This window comes from Melanotaenia boesemani, chromosome 22 (assembly GCF_017639745.1).
Source record: "Melanotaenia boesemani isolate fMelBoe1 chromosome 22, fMelBoe1.pri, whole genome shotgun sequence".
In the NCBI taxonomy this organism is placed as follows: Eukaryota; Metazoa; Chordata; class Actinopteri; order Atheriniformes; family Melanotaeniidae; genus Melanotaenia; species Melanotaenia boesemani.
In genome coordinates this window covers 18,107,215-18,128,608 of record NC_055703.1, presented here as the reverse complement: position 1 = coordinate 18,128,608, position 21,394 = coordinate 18,107,215, and the positions used below count along the sequence as shown (strand labels likewise).

Sequence of the window (21,394 nt, the reverse complement as noted above, 5' to 3'; positions counted from 1 at the left end):
TGTTCTTTAAATTTATTGTATGGTTTTGTGAATGAAGCATGTGTAAAATCTCTGATCTTTTCCGTGTCCTAATGTGCTTACTTGGACTGAACCCTTTACCATGGCAACTGTATGGTGAAGAAAAACCTTGTTTATCCTGGTCTCATGAAATAGTGAAAAATAACACGCCAAGCCATGTCATGTGACAATGCATGCCATGTACCGTGACAGGATGGGACCCTGTAGCCTGGCATTGTGACGTAAGGTAGATTTATACACTAAGTTATGTCATGTCTCGTAACTCTGCATCCTCTTGCTGTTAACGTTTGTCTCATTTTTTGTCGTATACACTAACAAAATGACACTTTCTATGTTTTATCCAAACTTTCACCATTCAGCAAGTTATTTAAATGCTGTAGAATAACACACATAAAGCTTTAAATCTGAATTTATGCATACATGTGCTTGATGTGGTGTGACAATACCGTTGCTAACTGGTAATGTCATGCATTTCTGTGGGACCAGGTTGAGTTTTATAGTTATATGAGCGCACATAAGAGTTATTCAAATACTTTTTTCCACACATTAATACAAAAACACACACACACACACACACACACACACACATATATATATATATATATATATATATATGCACTACATGACATTGGAGAAATTTGAATTTGAAGGTATTAATTTGATTAGAAGTGATATCCAAATACATTTAATCAGTCATGGTGGAATAAAACCCTTCCATTAGTTTTCCCAGGTACTTCAGTAAAATCTTTTACACCAAATAGTTTCAACAAAAGCAGCTGAGTTTTTAATCTTGGTTTTCAAGTTAGTTTAACACAGTCAATCAAAGACATTTTGCTGCACTGAGCCCTGTGATCTTTGGTCATTTTCAAGTGTATGCAGCACTTTGTTTATTTGGCATCCTGTTTCTAGTCCGAAGGGACTGTGATGTGGTGAGATAACAGCCCAGACTAAATTAACTGTTTTTCGTCTGGACATGCTGATGTAACAGATCTCTGTGTGTCTTCCTGCCCATGGAAATGTATTTTTTGCACTTCCACCAACATATTCCCCACTTCTTGCTCCTCAAATCTCAGTCTGTTTTTTGTTTTATTTATGTTTTTGTCTTTTCTTACAGTTTCATTTAAAAAACAAACACGTTAAATGCATCTTTTACACTCGATGACTGTCTCTCTCTGTCACCTACTACGTAGAGCTCATTGGAACTCTAGCAGCATAAAATATCTGCTACCACAGAGAAATTAGACGATGTAACAACAAAACGAGCCAGTTTTTGCTGCAGACGCATGCAAAATTCACCAGGCTCCATTGCAATTTTGAAGAGAATCTGCAACAGTTTTAACATGCATGCTGTTACTTTCTCATGTTACTTAATCAACAGTTCAGGATGCCAAAATGACGCTGGTTTCATAAACATTTTATGGCTTTGGGAATAACTGTTGAGGCTCGCTGCAGCAGCAGATAAGACCCACAGGATGGCAAGTTTGGCCTTATCAAGCTCAGCCAAACAAGTGGCCTTTTGCTATCGCTGGACACACTGGCAGAAGAAAAACACATCCTCCTTATCTCCCCTCTGAGCTCTCTAGCTCCCCTGTCTGATCAGTTCAGGTGCTTCTCTTGTCTGGCTAGCTGTTAACCTCATGTCGATTGTAAGGAGGGAGCAGAATCAGGCCTCTGCATTTGTTTTACTCCAGCATGCATGTGATGAGAGACTTTACTGGCAGAGAAACAAGGTTAGAGAAATTCAGTGGAAGGTTTTTTTTAAATGGAAGAAGTCTGTTATCACATCGAAAGGGAGTTAATTTCAACACAATGGTAGTGCGTGTGACAATGCAGCAATAGGAAATCAGATGTTGAAGTTAGCATTAATTATTTCATGAGCCAAAATGAAAACAGTTTCTGCTCACAGTGCAGAGTGGGAACTCAACACAGAACAGAACTTTTTTTTAAAAAGATCCAGTCAGGATGAATTGCAAGCAGATGAGCCTGCAGATCCATCTGTGTTTCTCAGATGTAGACTGCTTGAGCCTAAATCACACAAACACAGCCTGATTTGAACCAGGACCCTGCTGTGCAGCCAGAACACATGTGGTTGACCCCTGAAGAGAGGCACACAGTCTCAGCCCAGATAATAGAAAGAAGGAGCATCTTTTGTTCATATAATCAGACTTAGTAAAAAAGAACAGATATTTGCTCAGCTTCGAGGGCAGACTGTGCCAATATTACCAACAACTTCTGTTCTTTTTTGAATGTCCTTTCATTGAGTGGATTCTCCATTGTTTTGCACCCCATGTTTATATTAATGAGAAGGATAGCATATTTGTAGCATCTCTGTAACACAGTGCAACACTTACTATAACCAGGATACGACTTTATGGTGTATTTCCGTATGTTAGAATACAATACACAGCCACTAGGTGTCTACACTGTAAAAAATTAGACTGTCTGGATCTTAAAACAAGAAAAAAAAAACGATAATTTCTCCCCTAATATTAAGATGAGAAGTTGAAATATTTTATTTTACATTTCTAAAGGAAAATTATAACCTGAAGCACTGAATTCAAGCTAAATTAATCTGAAGATTTCTTTTTTATTTTCATCATTCTTAATTCAATTTTTCTTTAAATGTATTGGGCAGTGTGGCTCAGTGGGTAGAGTGGTCATCTTGTAGCCTGAGGGTTGCTGGTTCGATCCTCAGCCTTCTGCCATCAGTTTGTGAATGTGTGTGTGAATGTGCTGTATAATGTAAAGTGCTTTGAGTATCATTCCAGGTACAGTAAAGTGCTATATAAATACAGACCATTTACCATTTAAAGGCAAAGATGTCAATAAATTATGCCAAAATGCTTTGAAGTATTTACTTAATGGTGCATGAAATAGACTGAAATATAAGTGCTCCAAAATTAAAGTGCAGACTTAAAATAAAATGTATTAAAGCACAATTTTAAAAAATATGACATTAGGTCGGATTTCAAAATGCTCAAGACCTGATTTAGCACTATCCTCTAAAACCAGTGGCAGCAGGCATGGTTTCAAACTGGGGATGTATTTTGGCACAGCTTTTGGGAACACTTTTCCTCCCCTCCGCTTCCAAATCCATCATATCAGATCTCTTGTTCTTACTCTCTGAGCTTATACCTCACACATCGTAAAAGGTCACCTGCCTCTGCAGGGTCTGTTTGTCCAAAGCATTTTTTGAGCCAAAACAAATTTCCTCTTCAATTTCCACAAATTATTGAGCAGGTCAAGCAGCCAGAGGTATTAAACCAGATGTGTTTGCTTTTGATTTAGAAGAATTGTTTTTTATTTTTTAGGAAACTTAGGAACACAAACATAAGCTGAAATAATGAGCATCTTTACTGAAACTGACAGAGTCAGAACACATGTGGACGTGTGGCAATCAGATAATCTGATTGGTGCACTTGCAGGAGGTAGGACACCAAGAGGCCATGTTGCTGTTGCTCACTCCTTCAGTTTGGGAAAGTTACTGCCCTGGTCAGCACAGGGACAGGGGTTGCTTAGAAACAAATGGACAAGGATGCCAAACGAACTGAATGGAAACTCCCTCACAATTAAATATTAAAGTAAGGCTCACAAAGCAACATCAATGTATGACAGTAGAGGTACATTTTATGGTAAATTGACACGTGAAAAAGGAGCAGATACACTCAGCAACATAACATCCTAAAAGAGCTTGTTTATTAACTGTTTTATACAAAAAATCTGTGATAAAATATAGCTCTTTATTCTTGTCTTTAATAATTAGATGTCACTGTCTTTTTAAAGGGACATTGTGTAAGAATTACTTCCATCTAATGTTGGAATCGTGTATTACATTCTAACCTATAGTTCATTATACCGACTCACTTTCTCAAACACGTATTGCAACAACAATAACAGCCCTATTTAAAAAACCGGCAACAGCACTGATGAAAGCATGTCATCCAATAGTTTATGGAGTGTTCACTCAGGTGAAGATGTTCATGATTTCATAAATATTGCAAACTGCATCCCATCAAACTGTTGAATACTGTTCCTCTGTGTTTAGAAGGAACAATGGTTCTCACAGGGGAGCGAATCACGATGGGGAAACTGGCCCTGTTACAACACCAGCTTTTTGTCACAGTGAAAGCTAGCTTATAAAGCCTTCACACTGGCTTTTAGTCCAGCTTTACCATGACTGAAAGCTGGCGTTTACCGTGACTATGGAAGTGACTGAAACCACGTAAACATACACTTCCGTACCAATGAGGCTGGTGTATTTTAGCTGGATCTACTGTTGTGCTGCCCATGGTAACAAGCAACACTGTCTAAAAGTTAGCTTTAGGCTAATTTAGGCAGTAATGTTGACTTACTTGTCGAGGAGAAAGGCAACTTCAGCATTCCTTTTAAAATCTGTCTCCCTCTTGAGCTCCTTCTACCTGGGGAAGGCTCTCCGATCCTTTTGTATCATCTGGTCATGCTGCTTTTTAAGTGCCCATTTGTGCTTTCTTGGTGATGGTGAAAACGGCTTCTGTACTACTGCAGCATATGCATGGTTCTGCATTTTTGTAAACAACAATTTAACAAATTTTCCAACTTGCTAGGCTAAGCCACTCTTGTTTATCTTCTCCTCCCATGTCTCAATCACTATGCGCTGGCCTGCAGAGATTTTGTGTTGGTGCTATTTGTCCCTGGTCGGTGGCTATAGTTTCAAGATGGCAGACCGTCATGGTGCTTTCCTACCAGCTTACCTGTCATATGAATGAACAAATCAAAATTTCTTTGTTTATGAGAATGTGTCATATCATTAGCAGAGATCATAATACACCAATGATAACACATGCAGACATCGATTTTGGCCAGTAAACAACAGAAAATGTTACACAATGTCCCTTTAATAATTTCCCTCTGGGATGAATAAATAAAGTATTTTTTAATTTCATGTCATAACTTTTGTACAGTTCCCAAATAAATATAAAACAATTCTCAAAATCTAATTAAAGTTGGATTTGTGTACTGTGCAAATACTTCCTAAATATTTAGAGGCAGATGATAAATCTCAGTAGTGCAAAACTTGCTAATGGCATAAAGAGACAATGATTATGACAATGAGAAGATGGGATTTAATGCTACTTGCTATTCTTGCTTGTTTGCAATATAATAGATTACAAGAAAGGTACTTGATTGTTATTTGGCATTATAATGCTGCCCACTCACCTGCTCTACTGCATTATTAGTGCAGATTAGTATTTATACAATCACAGTAATACATTGCATATGTGTAAATTTCATTATGTTTTCCACTTCTTTTTGTCTTTAACTCTAAGGTCCTTTAAATGATGCAGAATGATTAATTGTGTGTACTTGCTGTATGTGACAATTTTTTATCCTTAAAAAAATAACTTTCAAATGAAATCATAATGTGCACAGCTTTCGTACACTGTGATGGATTGAAATCTCTATGACATTAGAGTTTATTAATTTTCAAACACCATTTCTTATCTTGACTACAAAAGCAAAAAATTGCTGCCAACAACCAATTATTTTTTCTGGCTTCAGTGGAAAATTTATGTCATATAATGGTCTACAACACTAGTTTAGATCCTGTTATACTCTTATTACATGTAAAAGAAGCAAAACATGGATTTGGTGTTATCTCTGAAATAGTATGTTAAACAAAAAAAACACACAAAAAACAAAACAAAAACAAACAAATTAACTTCTTACACACACATGCAAGCTTACTATGTGTGCATGTAAGGGAAGATTTTTTTTTTGTGAAGTTTATTGAAAGAGAGAGGTGATGAGGAACTCACTGCTGACCTCTCTGGAACTGGCAGGGCTGTGTTTCATGGAGCAGGTCTTGGCCCATCTCTGAGCGTTGGCTTCAGCTTCACGGTTCCAGCTCTGTGGGGAGTAGAGGACAGAGGGACCTTAAAAGGTCAACATATGTAAATCACTCCAGAACACATACTTTATGATATGTATGCTTGCGTAAGAAATCACTCAATATTTACTCTGGAAAGAAAGAAAGAAAAAAAAAAGACCAACAAGCAAGATAAACTGAGAAGCCAAAGTCATATAAAGTCTTTCAGAAGCACTCATATGAGGAAACAGTTTGCCTTATCTTTTTCTAACATTATGGCTAACAGTGGGAATGACGACTTTCCTCAATTTTTTCTGCTTGTTCACAATCTCATTCCGATCTGAGAGGGAGGCCAGAACTGTACCAGGGTTAAAAAAAAAGAATTAAGTATGAATGCCTGTAGAAAACCTTAATGAAGACTGGTGTAGGAAGAAAAAAAAAGATAATGGTTAGTTTATTGTTCCATATTCCTGACATTATGTCCTAAAAATAGACACATAACAACACCCCTATGAGTCAACTGAATATACTCATTCTCATTTATTCATTTACAGTTAATTCCTGAAAATCTGCCAAGGTTCCGGGCACCTGAAGGGCAGCAATGAACCCACACAGGACACATAGGAATGACAGAGCATACATGGTTGTGATTAAATCCAGAACAGTCTGTTTCGAGAACACACCGGTGTGACTTAAATATGCAGGATCACACAAACACAGGATGCCGGAACACACACATTCAAGGGCGTCCAAGTTTTCAGAGAAAAATTAACTAAAGGTAACACCTGCACCTGTGAAACATAGTGAGAAAGGAGGGTACTTCATGTTTAATATGTTCCTCACATCTTTGGAGGGGTAATTAAATCAAGCTCTAAATAAAACCCTGATTACATAAGATATAAATAACATTATGATATAAAATTTCAATTTAAAGTATTTATAAGATTTCCCTTCTGCTTTTCTTGTCTGTGGCAGTTTGTGGAGACTCAATTCATTGAGTCCTTTCACTTCAGTAGACGAAACTGGTTTCTAATACATACAAAAGAAAACATTTGTTTTAGCATGTATATTTACCACCATGTTAAAAGTATTTCCAGAAAGTTGCATTCAAAATTGAATCTTACTTAAGTGCAAAGAGGTCACTAGAAGAAAAAGTATTACTTTTTGTGACTACTTACATTTTAACCTATTACTTAATTTCATTTCAGAGCATTCTAAGAAGTACAATGCAGTCCATAGTTCAGAAAAATATCTGTTCTGAGAAGGAAGACATGAGACACCATTAATATATTTCAAGTGCTAAAACTTTCAGTTTTGGGGTCGTTTATATGTACTTAACATCTAACATTTTCAAGATTCAAGCTTTTTTATTGTCCGTTTCTGCAGTATGTGAGTACATACAGGAATTGAAAAGGATGTTTCTCTCCATCCCACGGTGCAAAAGTACAAAGAACAATTTAAAGAAAAGTAAAACAGTGTATAAAAATATAATAGAGTAGAAAAATGCTATATAAAAAAGTATGTGAATACATACATTTTTCATACAAATACACCCTATACATGCAAACAGGGGATTCTGTAATAACACAGAATCACTATTTTTGTTTTTTTTTTTTGTTTTTTTTAATAGTGCAATTTTTGTAAGGGTTAAGGGGGGTTCAGAGTTCAATGTTTCAATTGTATTCCCTTTGTTTGGCTTTAATTTTGAAGTTCTTTCTTTATTCAGAGGAAAATCAAAAATAAACAACCTAACTAACTTGCTCTTTAACAATGTAACTTGCTCTTTGTGCATTTGACTAAGAAATCTTGTATATTGAACAGTGTTTTAGATGCAAATATATGGGTAATGCAAATAAACTATAAAAAATATATGTATAAGCACAAGTTAACAAGTATAAAACACTTCAAATTCCAAATTTATCACTGCAATATTGATGCTGACACAATGTCCCACACTTGAACCTAAAGTTGTGAAATTTGGTTTCTTAGTCTTAGGTTGCTCAGTAGAAAATAGAGAAAAAATGTTCTTTTATAAGCCTAATTAGATCCACAGTTATTCAAAAATATGTGTGTTCTGCACCTTTTTCCAGCAGGGCATAAAGGCACCAATCACTATTATTGCTGCGTTTGTTAAAAAGCTGGTTTTTATTTTCAAATAATGGCAGAGAGGTTGGTGAATGCAAGACTTCTGTTCTTTGGATCTGCATCTTGTTGATCTGCTCCCCTCCTGCGATGAACACTTGTAGGTACAACCAGCACTGAGCATGCGCAGAGGCGCACTGGTCTCCTGTATTCGCAGACATCATCGCAGGTTGGAAAGAGCATCCTCGTCCGCACGGAGGGAGGAGATCCGGGTTTGTTTTATTTATCTCTGCCCTCTTTCTTTCCCCGTCGCTGCCGCTGCGGCCGCGGTGTCAGAAAACAGCACGGAGGGAGCAGAAGCCATAAGATGAAGAAACGTTATGTAGACGCGAACAGGCTTCGGAAAATGAAAAAACTGAAAATCACGGAGAAGCTGTCTGAGAGGTAGCTGAGCCCCTGGCGGATGCTTTTGTTGTGGTGCCCGTCTTTGTGTGAATTTCAGCCGTCGTCATCCTGTTCACCTGTCTGCCTCAAATCGCATTACTTCATCGTGTCTTATATTTTAATTTGACCTGTCTGGAGCTTTAATAAGAATCAGTGCGACTGATTTAAGGAAGCAGAAGAGGAGGAATTTTGCGCCGAGTTTCTTCAGCCTACATTGTTTACAGGAAAAGAAAAGCAGCAGCTGTGCAAGTTGACGTCGGCCTGTTTTCCCCATCAGCCTCCCCAGTCTTATTTCTTTTATCCTGGTTGTTTCTGCAGTGTTTTGCCTTCTCTGGATAATATTATTATTACCTGTATAATCCTGTTTGGTGTAACGAAAGCAGCTGTTTTTTTTTCTTGAATGCATCCAGACGGATTCCAGACAGAAAATGATGACCACAGAATAAAGAAACCACTTGTTTTCATTGTGAATCTTTTCACAAGATCTTAAAAGCTACTCCATTTATTCTGCAGTTGAGATACAGCCTTGTTTTAAAGAGCTTTTCTTGAGTGTTCAAAATGTTTAAATATATATTTTTCATTCTTTATTGCTGTTTTTGTTGAATGTTATGCATGATTGACCGCATTGTTAGAAATCCACTATGATGATAGCAAAGCATATAACTTCTTTATAGGTGCATTTTCCCTTCCCTACTGTAAAAAAAAAACTAAGTTCTCACATCTTGACAACCATATTTGCCATTGATATTTAAAATATCACCTCCAGCATTATAAGACATATTTGAACTTTTATGAGTAGTATGAGATATTCTATTTCTTTTTTGTTCATCTTTATTGATGCTGAATTATCATCCTGCTTGTACAACTGCATATAATAATAATAATAATAATAATAATAATAAAAAACCCTTAGTGTGAATAAAATTCACCCTTTCAGAAACACGAAGAGCTGCTTAAGATGCTATAAAGATCCATTTCTATCCCTTTCTTTTGTCCTAATTATATAGTTTTAATTTTAGATTTAATATTAAATATTATAAGCATTTTTTCTAAATTATAAAAACGTACATGCAAGATAAATTGAAATACAGGAGGTATTGGTTGAAATTAAATGATAGATTTGAATTAGCAGAGGGATGCTGTGGTGCTCCCTCTCTCCTCCAGATGAAATATTGCCATGGTTACCAAACAAAGAAGGGGCGATGTGATGGCAGCCTATGGATGAGCAGAACAAAGGAGGAAACCACAGCTTTCTGTTTGGCTTATGGCTGTTTGATAAAATGAATGAGGGGACAGTCATTGTTCTCCACCTTAAAGCATGGACTGTGTTTTTAAGATGCAGCTGCTCAATTAGAGGTTCAGCACTGTGGATGTAATTTCCAGATCTTTATTAGGTTGTTTTTATTTAATCCTTAAACTTGGGCTTAGCTGTATCTGAAATATATTTATTGACTAAATCAGAGGAATTCATCCATCTGTACATATTTTTTAGTAATTATACTGAAAGTGGAGTTTCAACATGTTCTATGTTTCTTTGCAGTGTGTACACCTTCCTAAAGTTTATGGTGATGTGGACGCTGGTGCTGCTGGCAGATTTCATCCTTGAATTCAGACTGGAGTACCTGTGGCCGTGTTGGCTCTTCTTTGGGAGTGTGTACACCACTTTCCACTGCCATGGGCTGGTGAGGACTCCTGCTGTGGGATTTCATATTCAATGCAGAGCCCTTGATGATGAAAACTCAGCTCTGCAGAAATAACTGCACCAGAAAGATGAAATGCATTTAACTAAAATCTTTTTTACCTCTCCTTTTGTTTTCAGGTTATTTGTGTTGTTTTTGTTTGTGCTGCCTTCACATTGGACATCTTTTGTTTAATTTTTGTTCCTTTGCACTGGTTGTTTTTTGTGGCGAGCACCTACGTATTATTTAATTACATATGGCACACAGGTGAGTATGCAATTTATTTGATTTTCTACAAAATAAAACAAAAAGACTCTGAAGTCTGTTCAGCTCATACAAATTATTATTTTTGGTAGCCCTGCATATCTTGAATTACTGAAAATTTGATAGCTAATGTCACATCTTTGCTTCATACAGAGTTTAGGATCTCCCATGCTGCATTTTTCTTTTCATATTAAACCAAATCCCTTCTGTCGGTTACAGATCTGGGCTGCAGGCAGGCTAGTTTAGAATCTTTTACTACAGAGCCTTTTTACTTTACCTTATTAAGCTTTCCAGAGAAAGTGGCCATGTTTTTGGATCTTGTTTGTCTACTTTTGTTCTTTACATGGTAGAGTTTTAACTTGCACAGTTTTGTCCAGAAGTGTTCCTGAGTCCATGAGATGATTTCTATTACATAATCCAATAAAGTGTTGAAATCCCGAAAATCACAGCTATTAAAAACTGTCTTTCAGCCTTGCTTCTTGCATACAAACATTCCTCCAAATTTACTAATCTTTTGATGTTGTGTCCCTTTTATGAACATTTTTATGCAGCTTCTTTGCAAATAGGATTGTAAATTGTGTCCCTCAGTTCTGATTATTTTCATTTTCTCTTCAGAAAAGGGCATCTGTATATCATCAGTGTCCCTGTGGATTCTGCTTGTGTACACAGAGGCGTCGCTTCGACTCAGAGATCTTAATACCTCTCATCCCAACCTGTCTCATCTTTTTGCTGCACACTGGTGTGTTGATTTGATACAAATATGCCTTAAGCAGAATTTCATGCATTGTTCACGCATTTGTTATAACTTAATTATGTGTGCAACATGAATTAGATCAATGGATTGAATGAATCTCTTAATGAACGTTTTGATGTGTTCAGTGATTAAATAAGCTTCAGTTTAATCATAGGACCCTGCACTTTACAGTGTGTTCTTCTAACTGCTTTGTTTTTTCTTCTCTTTTCCCTTGCAGTATTGGCTATCCTGTAGTTTATCTTGGGTTTGATGCCACCTGCTACTTCACCAATATTTTTAAGCTGCGCATACAGAAAGCTGTGCAGAGTGACAATGACTTCCACATGCACCTCCTTCAGCACTCACTCCCACCAGGCCTGCAGGTTTACTCCAAGACAGGCACAGATGGCAGCAGCAGTAAGTCTGTACACCTGCATCATCCACTCAACTACACTTCCAGCTATCGCGCATAGATGATATTTTAAGCTTAATCTGAAGCAAACACAGAGATGATAAAGAAAGGTTAACTTGTAGGGATTTTTATACTTCTTCACCCTTTAATAGTATCTGGTATTAATGGAATTCAGTTTACTATAATCCATTTTTACACATGCACCGTAGCCCTGAAATTTCCTGGAGTTGTTCCAGAGGAACTGCATGTGAGAACACAAATGTCTGCAACATTTAGAATTTCAGCAGCTATTACTCTGCCACCTGCAAAGTAAGAAATACTGAGGATCAGGGATTGTGACCAAGTATAAATACATCAACAAATACACTGACAGTGTTTGAGTGTGCAAGCTGATTAGAGTTGGGAATAATTTCTCTAATTTGTGGTTTTGATATGAGCACAAAAATGGCCGAGTTCAGAACTCCGTCAGCCATTCTCTATAAATTGTAAAGAAAATATTTCCAAACACCCTTTTTTTCTTTTTTTACACTTTCCTGTATTCTCTGTCCGAGTCCAAGATGCAACTCTGCAGCATTTTCAGTTCTAAGATCACATCTCTGGTAGAGTATTTACTACTGAGAACTGCTTGAGTGAACAGGAACTGTGGAGAAAATCCATTTTAAATTTGTCTGCCCCTAAAAAAACATCTATGGTGCTAACGTGTATAAATGGCTTCAGAGAAACGTGTAACGTGACTCACTCACTCACTCAAGTTAGGAAACAACAATTCTTTGTCCCTTGATGGGAAAATTACAGCAGTATTACAGCAACAGAAGGATATTCTAAGTACAGAAAATCTGCAAAAGGCAAGAAATAATTATACAAAACAACTATAGAAAAGTAGGAAATAATTTACATTAAAAAATAGAAAGAATTTGTTATTTCGCTCTAAACAATCTAAACTACAAAATACAAATCTGATGGCTCATTTAATTATTTGCCAAGTTTTTTGTTTATTTTTATATTGAATGACAACTTCTTAGAAGAGTCTGTGTGTAAATAATCCATTTTGTGTCAAGCTGAATTACCATCATTTGTAGCTTTGTTTCCAAATGCCTCTCTAGAGCCACAGGAGTCGATACACAAACATTTTTACAAGCTGAGAAGTCCTGCTTGTTTCATGTAAAATCAGTGGGGAGCTCATTTAACACCAAAGAGGGTCCATAATAGAAAATAGAGCAACCATCAGTCATTTCATGAGGTTTTTTTTTTTTTTTACCTTTCTTGATATTGACCTTTTTTCTCTTCTTCCTGATATTTTTTTACAGGCTCCAAATGGAAAATTAAGCCTGATTCAGGTCAATATCAGTGTCAGAATGGTGCTGTGGTGGCCCATGATGACACACACACTGTGGACTGCCTCCAGATCCGCAGCGAGGACAGAGTGACAGAGAAGGCAACACAGGAGGTGAGGTCAGCGGAATCAAACCGGCGGCCCGCATCATTAAAATCTGCTGTGGCCGAGTCAAAAGATCAGCTTCACAGCGGGGCAGGAGGACCAGAGCCATCTACAATCCCAGAAAATCTACCTCAGGAGGAGCAGGGATGCAAAGCCACACGAGTGGCCAAAAACTCCTCGCCAAAAGCTCGCAGAGGAAGCACAAACACTCCTTCGCCACCTGTAGGAAGGACCGAGAAGAAACAAAGGCCCAGCTCGAAAACCTTCAGCCCCAACAGGGATGAAGCAGATAAGATCACCACAGCGGCTCAGAATTACCACGCTGAGCAGTTCAGCAAGTAAGCCACGGATAATTCCAGTATAACCGTCTCCAGTTAGGCATGAGATGGTAATGTTAGTACTTTTTTTATTTATCTGTCAGGCTGGAGGCAGAGATGCGAAGGTTGAAAGGCGAGCTTCAGACAAGTAGGCAGAGTGAGCAGGAACTGCGAAGTCACATCTGCAACCTGACGAACAGCGAGAGGAGCCTGAGACCAGAAGTTTCCCTGCTCAGACAGTCCAACATGCTGCTTCAGAGCAAGTGAGTGATCCACCAAACCCATCAGGAGAGCTGTGCCTCTGGCTCCATGTGTGGGCTGTTTTGTACATTACATCATCCCTCCAAATAAATAAACAAATTTTAATTATTTCCATGAGTTTTAAATGTGAGGTTAATACTCAGGCATACACTAGAATAACCACTTGAGCACTCTAAGCACGTGTATAACTCATTTAAATGTACTTAATAAGTTAATGGACTCAGGAGTACTCCCAACACATTTACCACATCAAAGCACATCAACTAGCTTCAGGCTTTAAATCTTATGTGAGATGAGCATGTCAGGCACTTTTCATCAGCTTTGATAAGACATGCTCCCGTTTTAAATGAAGGTGCTCTCCAGTGACTCGACTGGCACAAGGACTGTTTAACAATTTTTTAAATGTCTGCTTTTGAAGTTTGACGATGCTAACAAGTTCAAACAAGTCTTTTTATGCTTAGCTGTGTTTTTAGTCTTTTTCTTTTTAATCATTAAAAGTCAATCAAATGTCTTTGCTTGCAGGATTCTGTGTTTGACTAAAACCAAGCAGAGGGACAAGCAGACCAGCTCAATATTGGAGAAAAAGACCAGAGTAGAGACAGAAGCGAGGCTCTCTGCTGAGAGACAGCTAGCTGAGCTTCAGGCTCAGAAACTGGAGGAGGCAGCAAGTGCAGCTCGCAGTCTAACAAACAGGTAAATCACTCCTGTCAGAACTGTAATTTTCCAGAGTTGATTTGGTGCCTTACAAGTAAAGTTGTATCTACATTTTTATCCATCTGTGAGCGTAAAGCCAAACACATGACTTGATAGTCTGAATTGTGCCTTTCACTTTCTTGCTGTGGGTTAGAGGAGGAGATCAACACAGCTCTGATGTCTGTGCTCTCAGCATGGTACCAGAATAGATTAGCTTGAAATAAGCATTGGAAACAGCTCGCTAATTCTATTCAAAGGTAAAAAAAAAAATCTGCTGAAAGCCAAAAAGCCCACTCCTTTGTTTCATTTCTATTTTTTAAATAGTGTTTTTGCAATATCATTAAGGTGCTTATAAACTGTGAGACTTCATTACAGTTTAGTGTAGGCTACACTGTGCAACATGCACCTGATGCAGGTTTTCTATGTGGTGGGTTAGCAAGCAGCGGTTGTAGCAGCAGTCATGCAGTCTGGCCCATGTATATTTGGACACTGACACAAGTTTTGTTATTTCATGTGTTTACCAAAACATATTCAGTATATAGTTATTTAATTAATATGGGTTTAAAGTGCAGACTCTCAGCTTTAATTTGTGGATATTTACATCCAAATTGGACGTCCATGGAAGAGAACAGAGGTGGCTGTTTGCAGGATCCTTTCCATAGTGATGAAAAACCCTTTCACAACAAGTGAAGAACATTTTCTAGAAAGTAGGTGCATCAGTATCTAAATCTATCACAAAGTGAAGATTTCATGAGGGCAAATACAAGAGGGCTCGTCACAAGGTACCAACCATTATTCAGCCTTAAGAATAGAAAGTCCAGATTAGACTGAAACAGCAACAGCATTCTTTGGACAGATCAAAATAAGATCAGATAAAAGAATGACTGGAAGAAGAAATTAAAGAAGAGCTGATCCAAAGTACACTACATATTCTGTAAACATGGTGGAGGCAGTTAGATGGGGAAAGCATGTATGGCTACCAATAGCTTCGGGTCACTGGTGTTTATTATGTGACAGCAGATAGAAGCAGCCTGATGAAATCGAAAGATAAAAGGATTTACTTTCTGCTCACATTCAGCAAAGTTGATTGGATGTCACATCACAGTAAAGATGAACAAAGGCCTAAAACATACTGCGAAAGCAACCCAGGAGTTTTTAAGCAAATAAGTGAAATATTCTGTCATGGCCGAGTCTGTCATCATAGCTCAACCTGACTGACCATGACTTTCAGAGAGGAGGTGGGCAGTTAGACCCACAGACAAGCAGCAAGTAAAGACAGCTGCAGTAAAGGTTGAGCACCGGCTCACAATGCCAGTTTTTGGTAATGTTGATGGGTTCTTAACTTCAGGCAGTCGTTGCCTGCAAAGGATTCTCAACAAAGGATTAAAAATAAACATTTTATTTACAGTAATGTTGATTGTTCAATTTACTTTTTGTAATAAGGAGACTTGGCATAAAAATGGTTGCAATTTCTAAATGCTCTATAGGATATTTTTAACTTCTTGAATTTAAACCTAACAGTCCGCACTTCAATTCCATCTCAGTTGTTTTATTTCAAATCCAATGTGGTGGCACACAGAGCCCAAATCAGGAAAATTGGATTGTTGTTCAAATATTTCCAGGCCTAACTTTGTGTGAACATATAAACACTGTTTAGAGCCACAATACTTTCACCCTGGTCATCTTTTAAAATCTCACAGTTAATATCCAGCTTTAACCACAAATTTTTTAAGATTTTTACAGGTATGAGAGTGATATTGATCTTCTCTTCTATCTCTTTACAATCAACCAGAAAACAAATATTTGTAGTCATGTGATAAAGAAAGTACACTCTCTTTAAATTCAGAGGTTCATGTATGATGACATCATCTAGTTCTTAACAGGTCTTAGAATGAGTTAAACGCAACCTCAGAGGAGTAAAAACATCATCAGTCATCTTAGAGAAGCTGTTTTGCTGCCCATCAATCTGGAGAGGTTTTAAGGGTTTTGTCAAACAATTTTTAGTTCTATAGTTAAGTTAGAAAGCTTATTTACAAGTGGGAAACATTCAAAACAGTTGCCAGTCATCCTAACAAGATCAACAAAAGTCTCAAGCGCAAGGCCTCAGGTACCAAGTTAAATGTGGAAGTGACAACTTTATGTTGTTTGTTTTAAATTTGGGGTATGTATTTAGATTTCAGATTATTTATTTTTCTTCTTTTTGCTCTTTCGGTGTTTTTTTGTATCAAGAATAAATTAAATAAACTAATTTAAACTAAAATAAAAAAAATCTGGCTTGTTTTGACAGATTGCTAAGAAAAACCGTATTGCTCTATAAAACAAAGAAAAAAAAATAGTACAAAGTTGCATTTGAACAAATAACAAGACTTCTTAAACAAGGTTACTTGGATTGATGAGACAAAATGGTTATGTTTGGCAACAATCAATACATTTGGCCAAAATCAAACACAGCATATCAGCACAAACCCTGTCAAGCAGAGAGGTGATCTGGGTTTGTTTTGTAGTCTCAGGACATGGACGTCTTGCAGTTAGTGAACTTACCCTAAATAACCAGTATTGCAACGGCCCCGTCACAGTCCAGGCCTCAGCCTGATTAAAATGCTGCAACTGGACCTGAAGACGTTGGTGCATTTAATAATAATCACTCATCTATATTAACTTAAGTGAAGCTGTAAAGAAGAGAGAATAAGAGAAAGAGATATATAGAAAACAATTGCATCCATTTATTATTGCAAAAGATGGCTCTACATGCTAATGAATCATGGTTTGTACGAACTACATTATATAATTTGTTGTTCATCTGAGTTTGTATTTGCCTCATTTTAAGACCTGGTGTGAATCAGATTTTTTTTATGTCCTATTATGTAAAATCTTACCTGCTTTTTATGTTAGATATATAAAAAAATCGTATGTAAAACTGCAAATGAAAAATTATGTTTCTTTCTGTGTAAACTGGTCTTCATTTCTAATGAAACTCCTCTTCAAAACTGACATCTTCTCCATCTCCTACACCAGGCAGGAACACTGTGAAACCCAAATGTTAAGGAAAAGAGTTAAAGATCTAGAGACAGAGTACAAACAACTACAGCTGGAGTATCAAGTGAAAGAGAGTCGTGTGGTAGATCTAGAGAGAGATGTTGAGGTATTTTTTACTCTATTTGGGAATGAACTTGTGAGTTTTAAGTGTTTGTGTTGCAAGTGGTCCAGCACCTCGTCATCCTGAGTTTGATCCAGTTTTTGCTGTTTGAGTTTCTCTTGTTTTTGTTAGAAAACTTAAATGTTTTCATTGGGGACATTTAGTGTTTTTGTTTTGGCCTGCAGTCAACACCTTGCACTTTTTCATCACATCAGTATGCAGTATTATTGTATGGTGGTTTTTGTCTGACATCAGGTGTGTATATTGTTGTGCTGTGTGGTATTTGATCTCATCTTAGTGGCATTCTCTCCATGATGCATGCTGAAACAGACACCAGGTCTTTCATAAAAAACATTGCACTACTTCAGAAAGGTCCTTGAGTCCAGGTCACCTTTCCAAAAAAAAGCCAGAAAATGTTCAAAAATTGACGTCAACACAGAAAGAACCATCTTTCAGAATGTTCATGTTTTTTTGAATGGCTGGCTAATTCATCTTCAGTGTATGAAAAGTGGTTTCTCTCTGCAGTGCATTGGTTCCCCAGAGTGAATCATTTGGTGTCTATGAAGGCAAAAGTAGCCAAAACAGATTGAAAATTAAAAAAAAAAAAAAAAGGTGAAAAACTTGGGAAATCAAAGCACTAACTCCCTCTGGGGGTCTCAGCAGGAGGCTTTGATGCTTTGCATTTTTTCTCACTGCTGCTGTGTGTGTGTGTGTTTTTTTTTTTTTTTAATTCAGGCTTTGGGAAAGTACCGCTGTGTGGAGAAAGAGACAGACATGCTGCTGTCCACTCTGTCAGCCATGCAGGAGAAAGCTCAGCATCTGGAGTACAACCTGAGCGCGGAGACTCGCATCAAGCTGGACCTCTTCTCTGCACTGGGAGACGCTCGCAGACAGCTGGAGATCGCTCAAGGTTCATTATCTGCTTCTGAAAAAGTTCTTGTTTGGGCTTGCTTTTAAGCTTTGTTTTAAATCCTGTTGAAAATTTTTTTTTTCACTAAAAGCTGTCATATTAAACATTTTTTGAAGGTAAAGGTAGGCCTTAGATGCCAGTGATGAGGTCTTGATAGAGATTTAGATCCAACAGCACCACTGTGTGGTTACTAAACAGTTTACACTTTGGCTCCATAGAATTTCTGATTCATTGTTTTCAGATTGATGTGTTAGCAGAATCTGCTCAGAAGGGGTTGGATCAGTTATATTGCACTTTATGCTGCAAATACATCATGTTTGTGGCTGTCCTACAGATATTTACAGTTAATCTAGCTGCAGATTAAATCAAGCATTGCACAAAGCACATTAAAAAACAGATATATCTCTTTTTGACACAATCTTTTCAATCTAAATATCCTGTGTGATTGATCCTCCACAACAGCTGGTGATAGTCCTGGTTTCTAATTTGGAGCTTGATTTATAATTTTACAGACCTGTTTAGCAACTTTATTTACCAAAACAACTAGTAATAAGTCTGGTGGCTTCATGTTATGCTGTGTGTTACTCAGACTCAGACTTGTTTGAGAGCAATAATAAAAAAAAATCATTATTGCACATATTATTGGAAATGTGTTGTATATTTCTGTAATAATTACTTAAATTAATTGTATAACATTGCCATTTGCAAACCACACTGCATTCTTTTGGTTTTGGTAGGAAATTAGCTCTACACACCAAGTTTTGCATGAATGTTTTGATGTGTGGTAATAATTCTTTCTGCACCATGAGCCTGTGTGTTTTTTTTTGGGGAGAACTTTTTTTTCCCATGAATTATTTCGACTTCTACTTCTTCTTAGTTATCATTTTAATTATTTACTCTGTTTGTCTTTAATGCAGTATGACCTTAGTCACATTGACCTTTTTATTTCTTTGAGGACCAGGATATTATGTTCTCATATGTACCTTTTCCTGTCTGACAGATAAAGTGAAGAAGCAGGACAAAGAGATCCGTGAGATGAAGCAGAAGATTGCAGAGGTGATGGCGGTCAGCCCCGGTGTGGCCTACATGGCCCCTCGGCCTCAGGTGCCTCAGTATCTCACCAAGTTACTCAACTCTGAGCGCTACATGTTAAATCCACGGGCGCTGATGTACCAGTGTCTGAAGAAGTAAAAGGACGTCATTGAGCTTTGATACATCCTCAGATCTCCTCTTTAGGACTAGAGGAGTTTATTACACAGCTAAACAACACAGTGAAGACAACCTACTTTCAGTCACGAGTGGAAACAGAATGAGACTCCACAAGTCGAACGCCTTTCTGCTGCACTGTTGGTGCTAACTTGATATTGTGTTTTTTTCCTGTTTCCTCCCACATCAAAGCTCCAAAGGTTTCGCTGTAAAACGAGGTATCTAATATGCAGAGCTGCTAAAGGCAGAGTTTTATACATCACCATTACATAACATCAGGATTCTGCAGAGAAAAGCACAACATCATTGCTAATTCTGACCCTGTAGGTTAATGGAGTAAAGATCTGATGCTGGATGTTTCTACTCAAGTGACGACAAACAGCAGGAAGTATGCATTGAGAGACAGCTGTACCCAAATACTTTTGTTATTCGTGGAAAAAGGACATTTTGCATCAGCAAAAATAATCAAATTGGTACTAAAAGCTGTGTCTAGTTGTCATTTGGTGCAACCAAAAAGTTCCCCTCTGCAGCTGTTACATGTCTAGTGGCCGCTTTATAGCGTGAACACTGGCGTGTAAGTGAAACTATTTAATATTATTCAAGTGATTTTAAATGTTATGTTTACAAGCAAGTTACTGAAGCATTAATTGCTTTCATTTTGACTAAAGAATCCCAAATAACATTGTAAAAGATATTTTTTATCTCTTTAAAATTTATTCCCAGTGTTCAAACAAAATTATTTATTGGAACTTTTTCAAATCAAACATTTTAATTTGTTTCTATAAAAAGAAAAGCATAGGTGTCCCTTTTTGAAAAAAAAAATGTCTCTCTTCTATTGAAGTGTCCCAGGTAAGCTGTGATAGTGAGACATCATGCTCCATATCAGGACACAAAGCTGATGCAGCTGTATGGATCTCAGCCATAATTTAATATATACACCTGTGCTACTCTACAACAAATATACATATTCTCAAGTATTTGAGATATAAAGCTGCAGCAGATTTTATCTTGTTAATTTGATTAAGGAAGATAAGAAAAAGATAAATATACTGAATCATGCAAGTCCTAAGTGAGGTAGGCTTGTGGACTTTCGCAAATTAAATGTCCTCATTGGATAAAATCAAATATTAGGTTAAAAATCTATACAACTCTCAAAGGATAAATGTAATTATTAAACTTAAAATGTTTTAAGGAGAAGTATGCAAGATGTCTGCTTGTTTGTAAATAGAAAATTTACATGGATTGTGCTGAAATTCAGACGAAGCTTGTTCTTTTCATCAAGTTAAATTTTTTTAAATTTAAAATGCTGAGTGTTTTTGGAAAGAAACTTCAGATTTGGAATATTTCTGTGTAACAGGTGTCAGCTTTGTTTGAAGCTTGTTGGCTGCAAAGAACAGATGATGTTTCGTTGCCGTGGTGACCTGATTAAAGTGAGGAAATACAGCAGAAAAGTGCTGCAGCTCGGTTTCACCTGAAAGGGTAATGCAGCTTGTCTCAAGAGCAGACTGTGTGTGAGGAAGTGGCCGGACTGGTTGCCACTTTGTTCAAGACTTAAAAGTAGAATTGCGAATTAATGAGGAACTGATGCTGACCAGACATGGCTCTCGGATTTAATTACTGTGCCTATATACATTACTTTCAAACTGGGAAGTAAAACTAATTTAATGTGAATGAGTACTGTGTTTGAATTGAAGTGATATGTATTGTTTTTGTAGTTTTTCTCTTTCTTTTTATTTTTTAAAGTCACAATGTACAGAATTGAAATTACCCACGCAGCTGAAAAACACTCATGATCTGGATGTGGCCGTTTTGGTAGCTTTTCATTTATAGGGTGTTTTATATGAAAGCTATTTTTTAGTCTTGCTGTATTTCAACTTTACTGCTGTAATTTTGTACAGCATTGTGTTTGTCAGCATGAAATGTGTTTTATTCATCTGTTGTTTGAGCACACATTGT

The 21,394-nt window shown here is 37.2% G+C and overlaps 2 protein-coding genes across 2 annotated transcripts; one reads left to right on the top strand and one right to left on the bottom strand.

Moving 5' to 3' along the window:
• Positions 1 to 3,477: 3,477 nt before the first annotated feature.
• Positions 3,478 to 6,505, bottom strand: LOC121634254 (cysteine-rich secretory protein 2-like). The gene is made up of 5 exons (XM_041976790.1): positions 6,424 to 6,505; positions 6,136 to 6,242; positions 5,814 to 5,904; positions 4,191 to 4,230; positions 3,478 to 3,532 (listed from the first exon to the last, which is right to left on the bottom strand). The coding sequence occupies exons 1-5, from the start codon at positions 6,503 to 6,505 to the stop codon at positions 3,478 to 3,480; spliced, it is 375 nt and encodes a 124-aa protein (XP_041832724.1).
• Positions 6,506 to 8,175: 1,670 nt separating this feature from the next.
• si:dkey-12h9.6 (macoilin-1) lies at positions 8,176 to 20,113 on the top strand. Its single transcript, XM_041975020.1, has 11 exons — positions 8,176 to 8,389; positions 9,930 to 10,071; positions 10,209 to 10,335; positions 10,948 to 11,071; positions 11,304 to 11,482; positions 12,785 to 13,253; positions 13,337 to 13,495; positions 14,016 to 14,186; positions 17,202 to 17,328; positions 18,058 to 18,232; positions 19,233 to 20,113. Exons 1-11 carry the CDS (start codon positions 8,313 to 8,315, stop codon positions 19,421 to 19,423), a joined length of 1,941 nt encoding a protein of 646 aa, XP_041830954.1. The 5' UTR covers positions 8,176 to 8,312; the 3' UTR covers positions 19,424 to 20,113.
• The last annotated feature ends 1,281 nt before the right edge of the window (positions 20,114 to 21,394 follow it).

Coding starts and splice junctions, on each gene's coding strand:
- LOC121634254 (XM_041976790.1), bottom strand. CDS start 6,505: ATGTATGCTCTGTCATTCCTATGTGTCCTGTGTGGGTTCATTGCTGCC. Junction 6,243..6,423: donor AACCTTGGCAGATTTTCAGG/AATTAACTGTAA, acceptor ATACTTAATTCT/TTTTTTTTAACCCTGGTACA. Junction 5,905..6,135: donor TTCCCACTGTTAGCCATAAT/GTTAGAAAAAGA, acceptor TACTCCCCACAG/AGCTGGAACCGTGAAGCTGA.
- si:dkey-12h9.6 (XM_041975020.1), top strand. CDS start 8,313: ATGAAGAAACGTTATGTAGACGCGAACAGGCTTCGGAAAATGAAAAAA. Junction 13,496..14,015: donor AACATGCTGCTTCAGAGCAA/GTGAGTGATCCA, acceptor CTTTGCTTGCAG/GATTCTGTGTTTGACTAAAA. Junction 14,187..17,201: donor GCTCGCAGTCTAACAAACAG/GTAAATCACTCC, acceptor CTCCTACACCAG/GCAGGAACACTGTGAAACCC.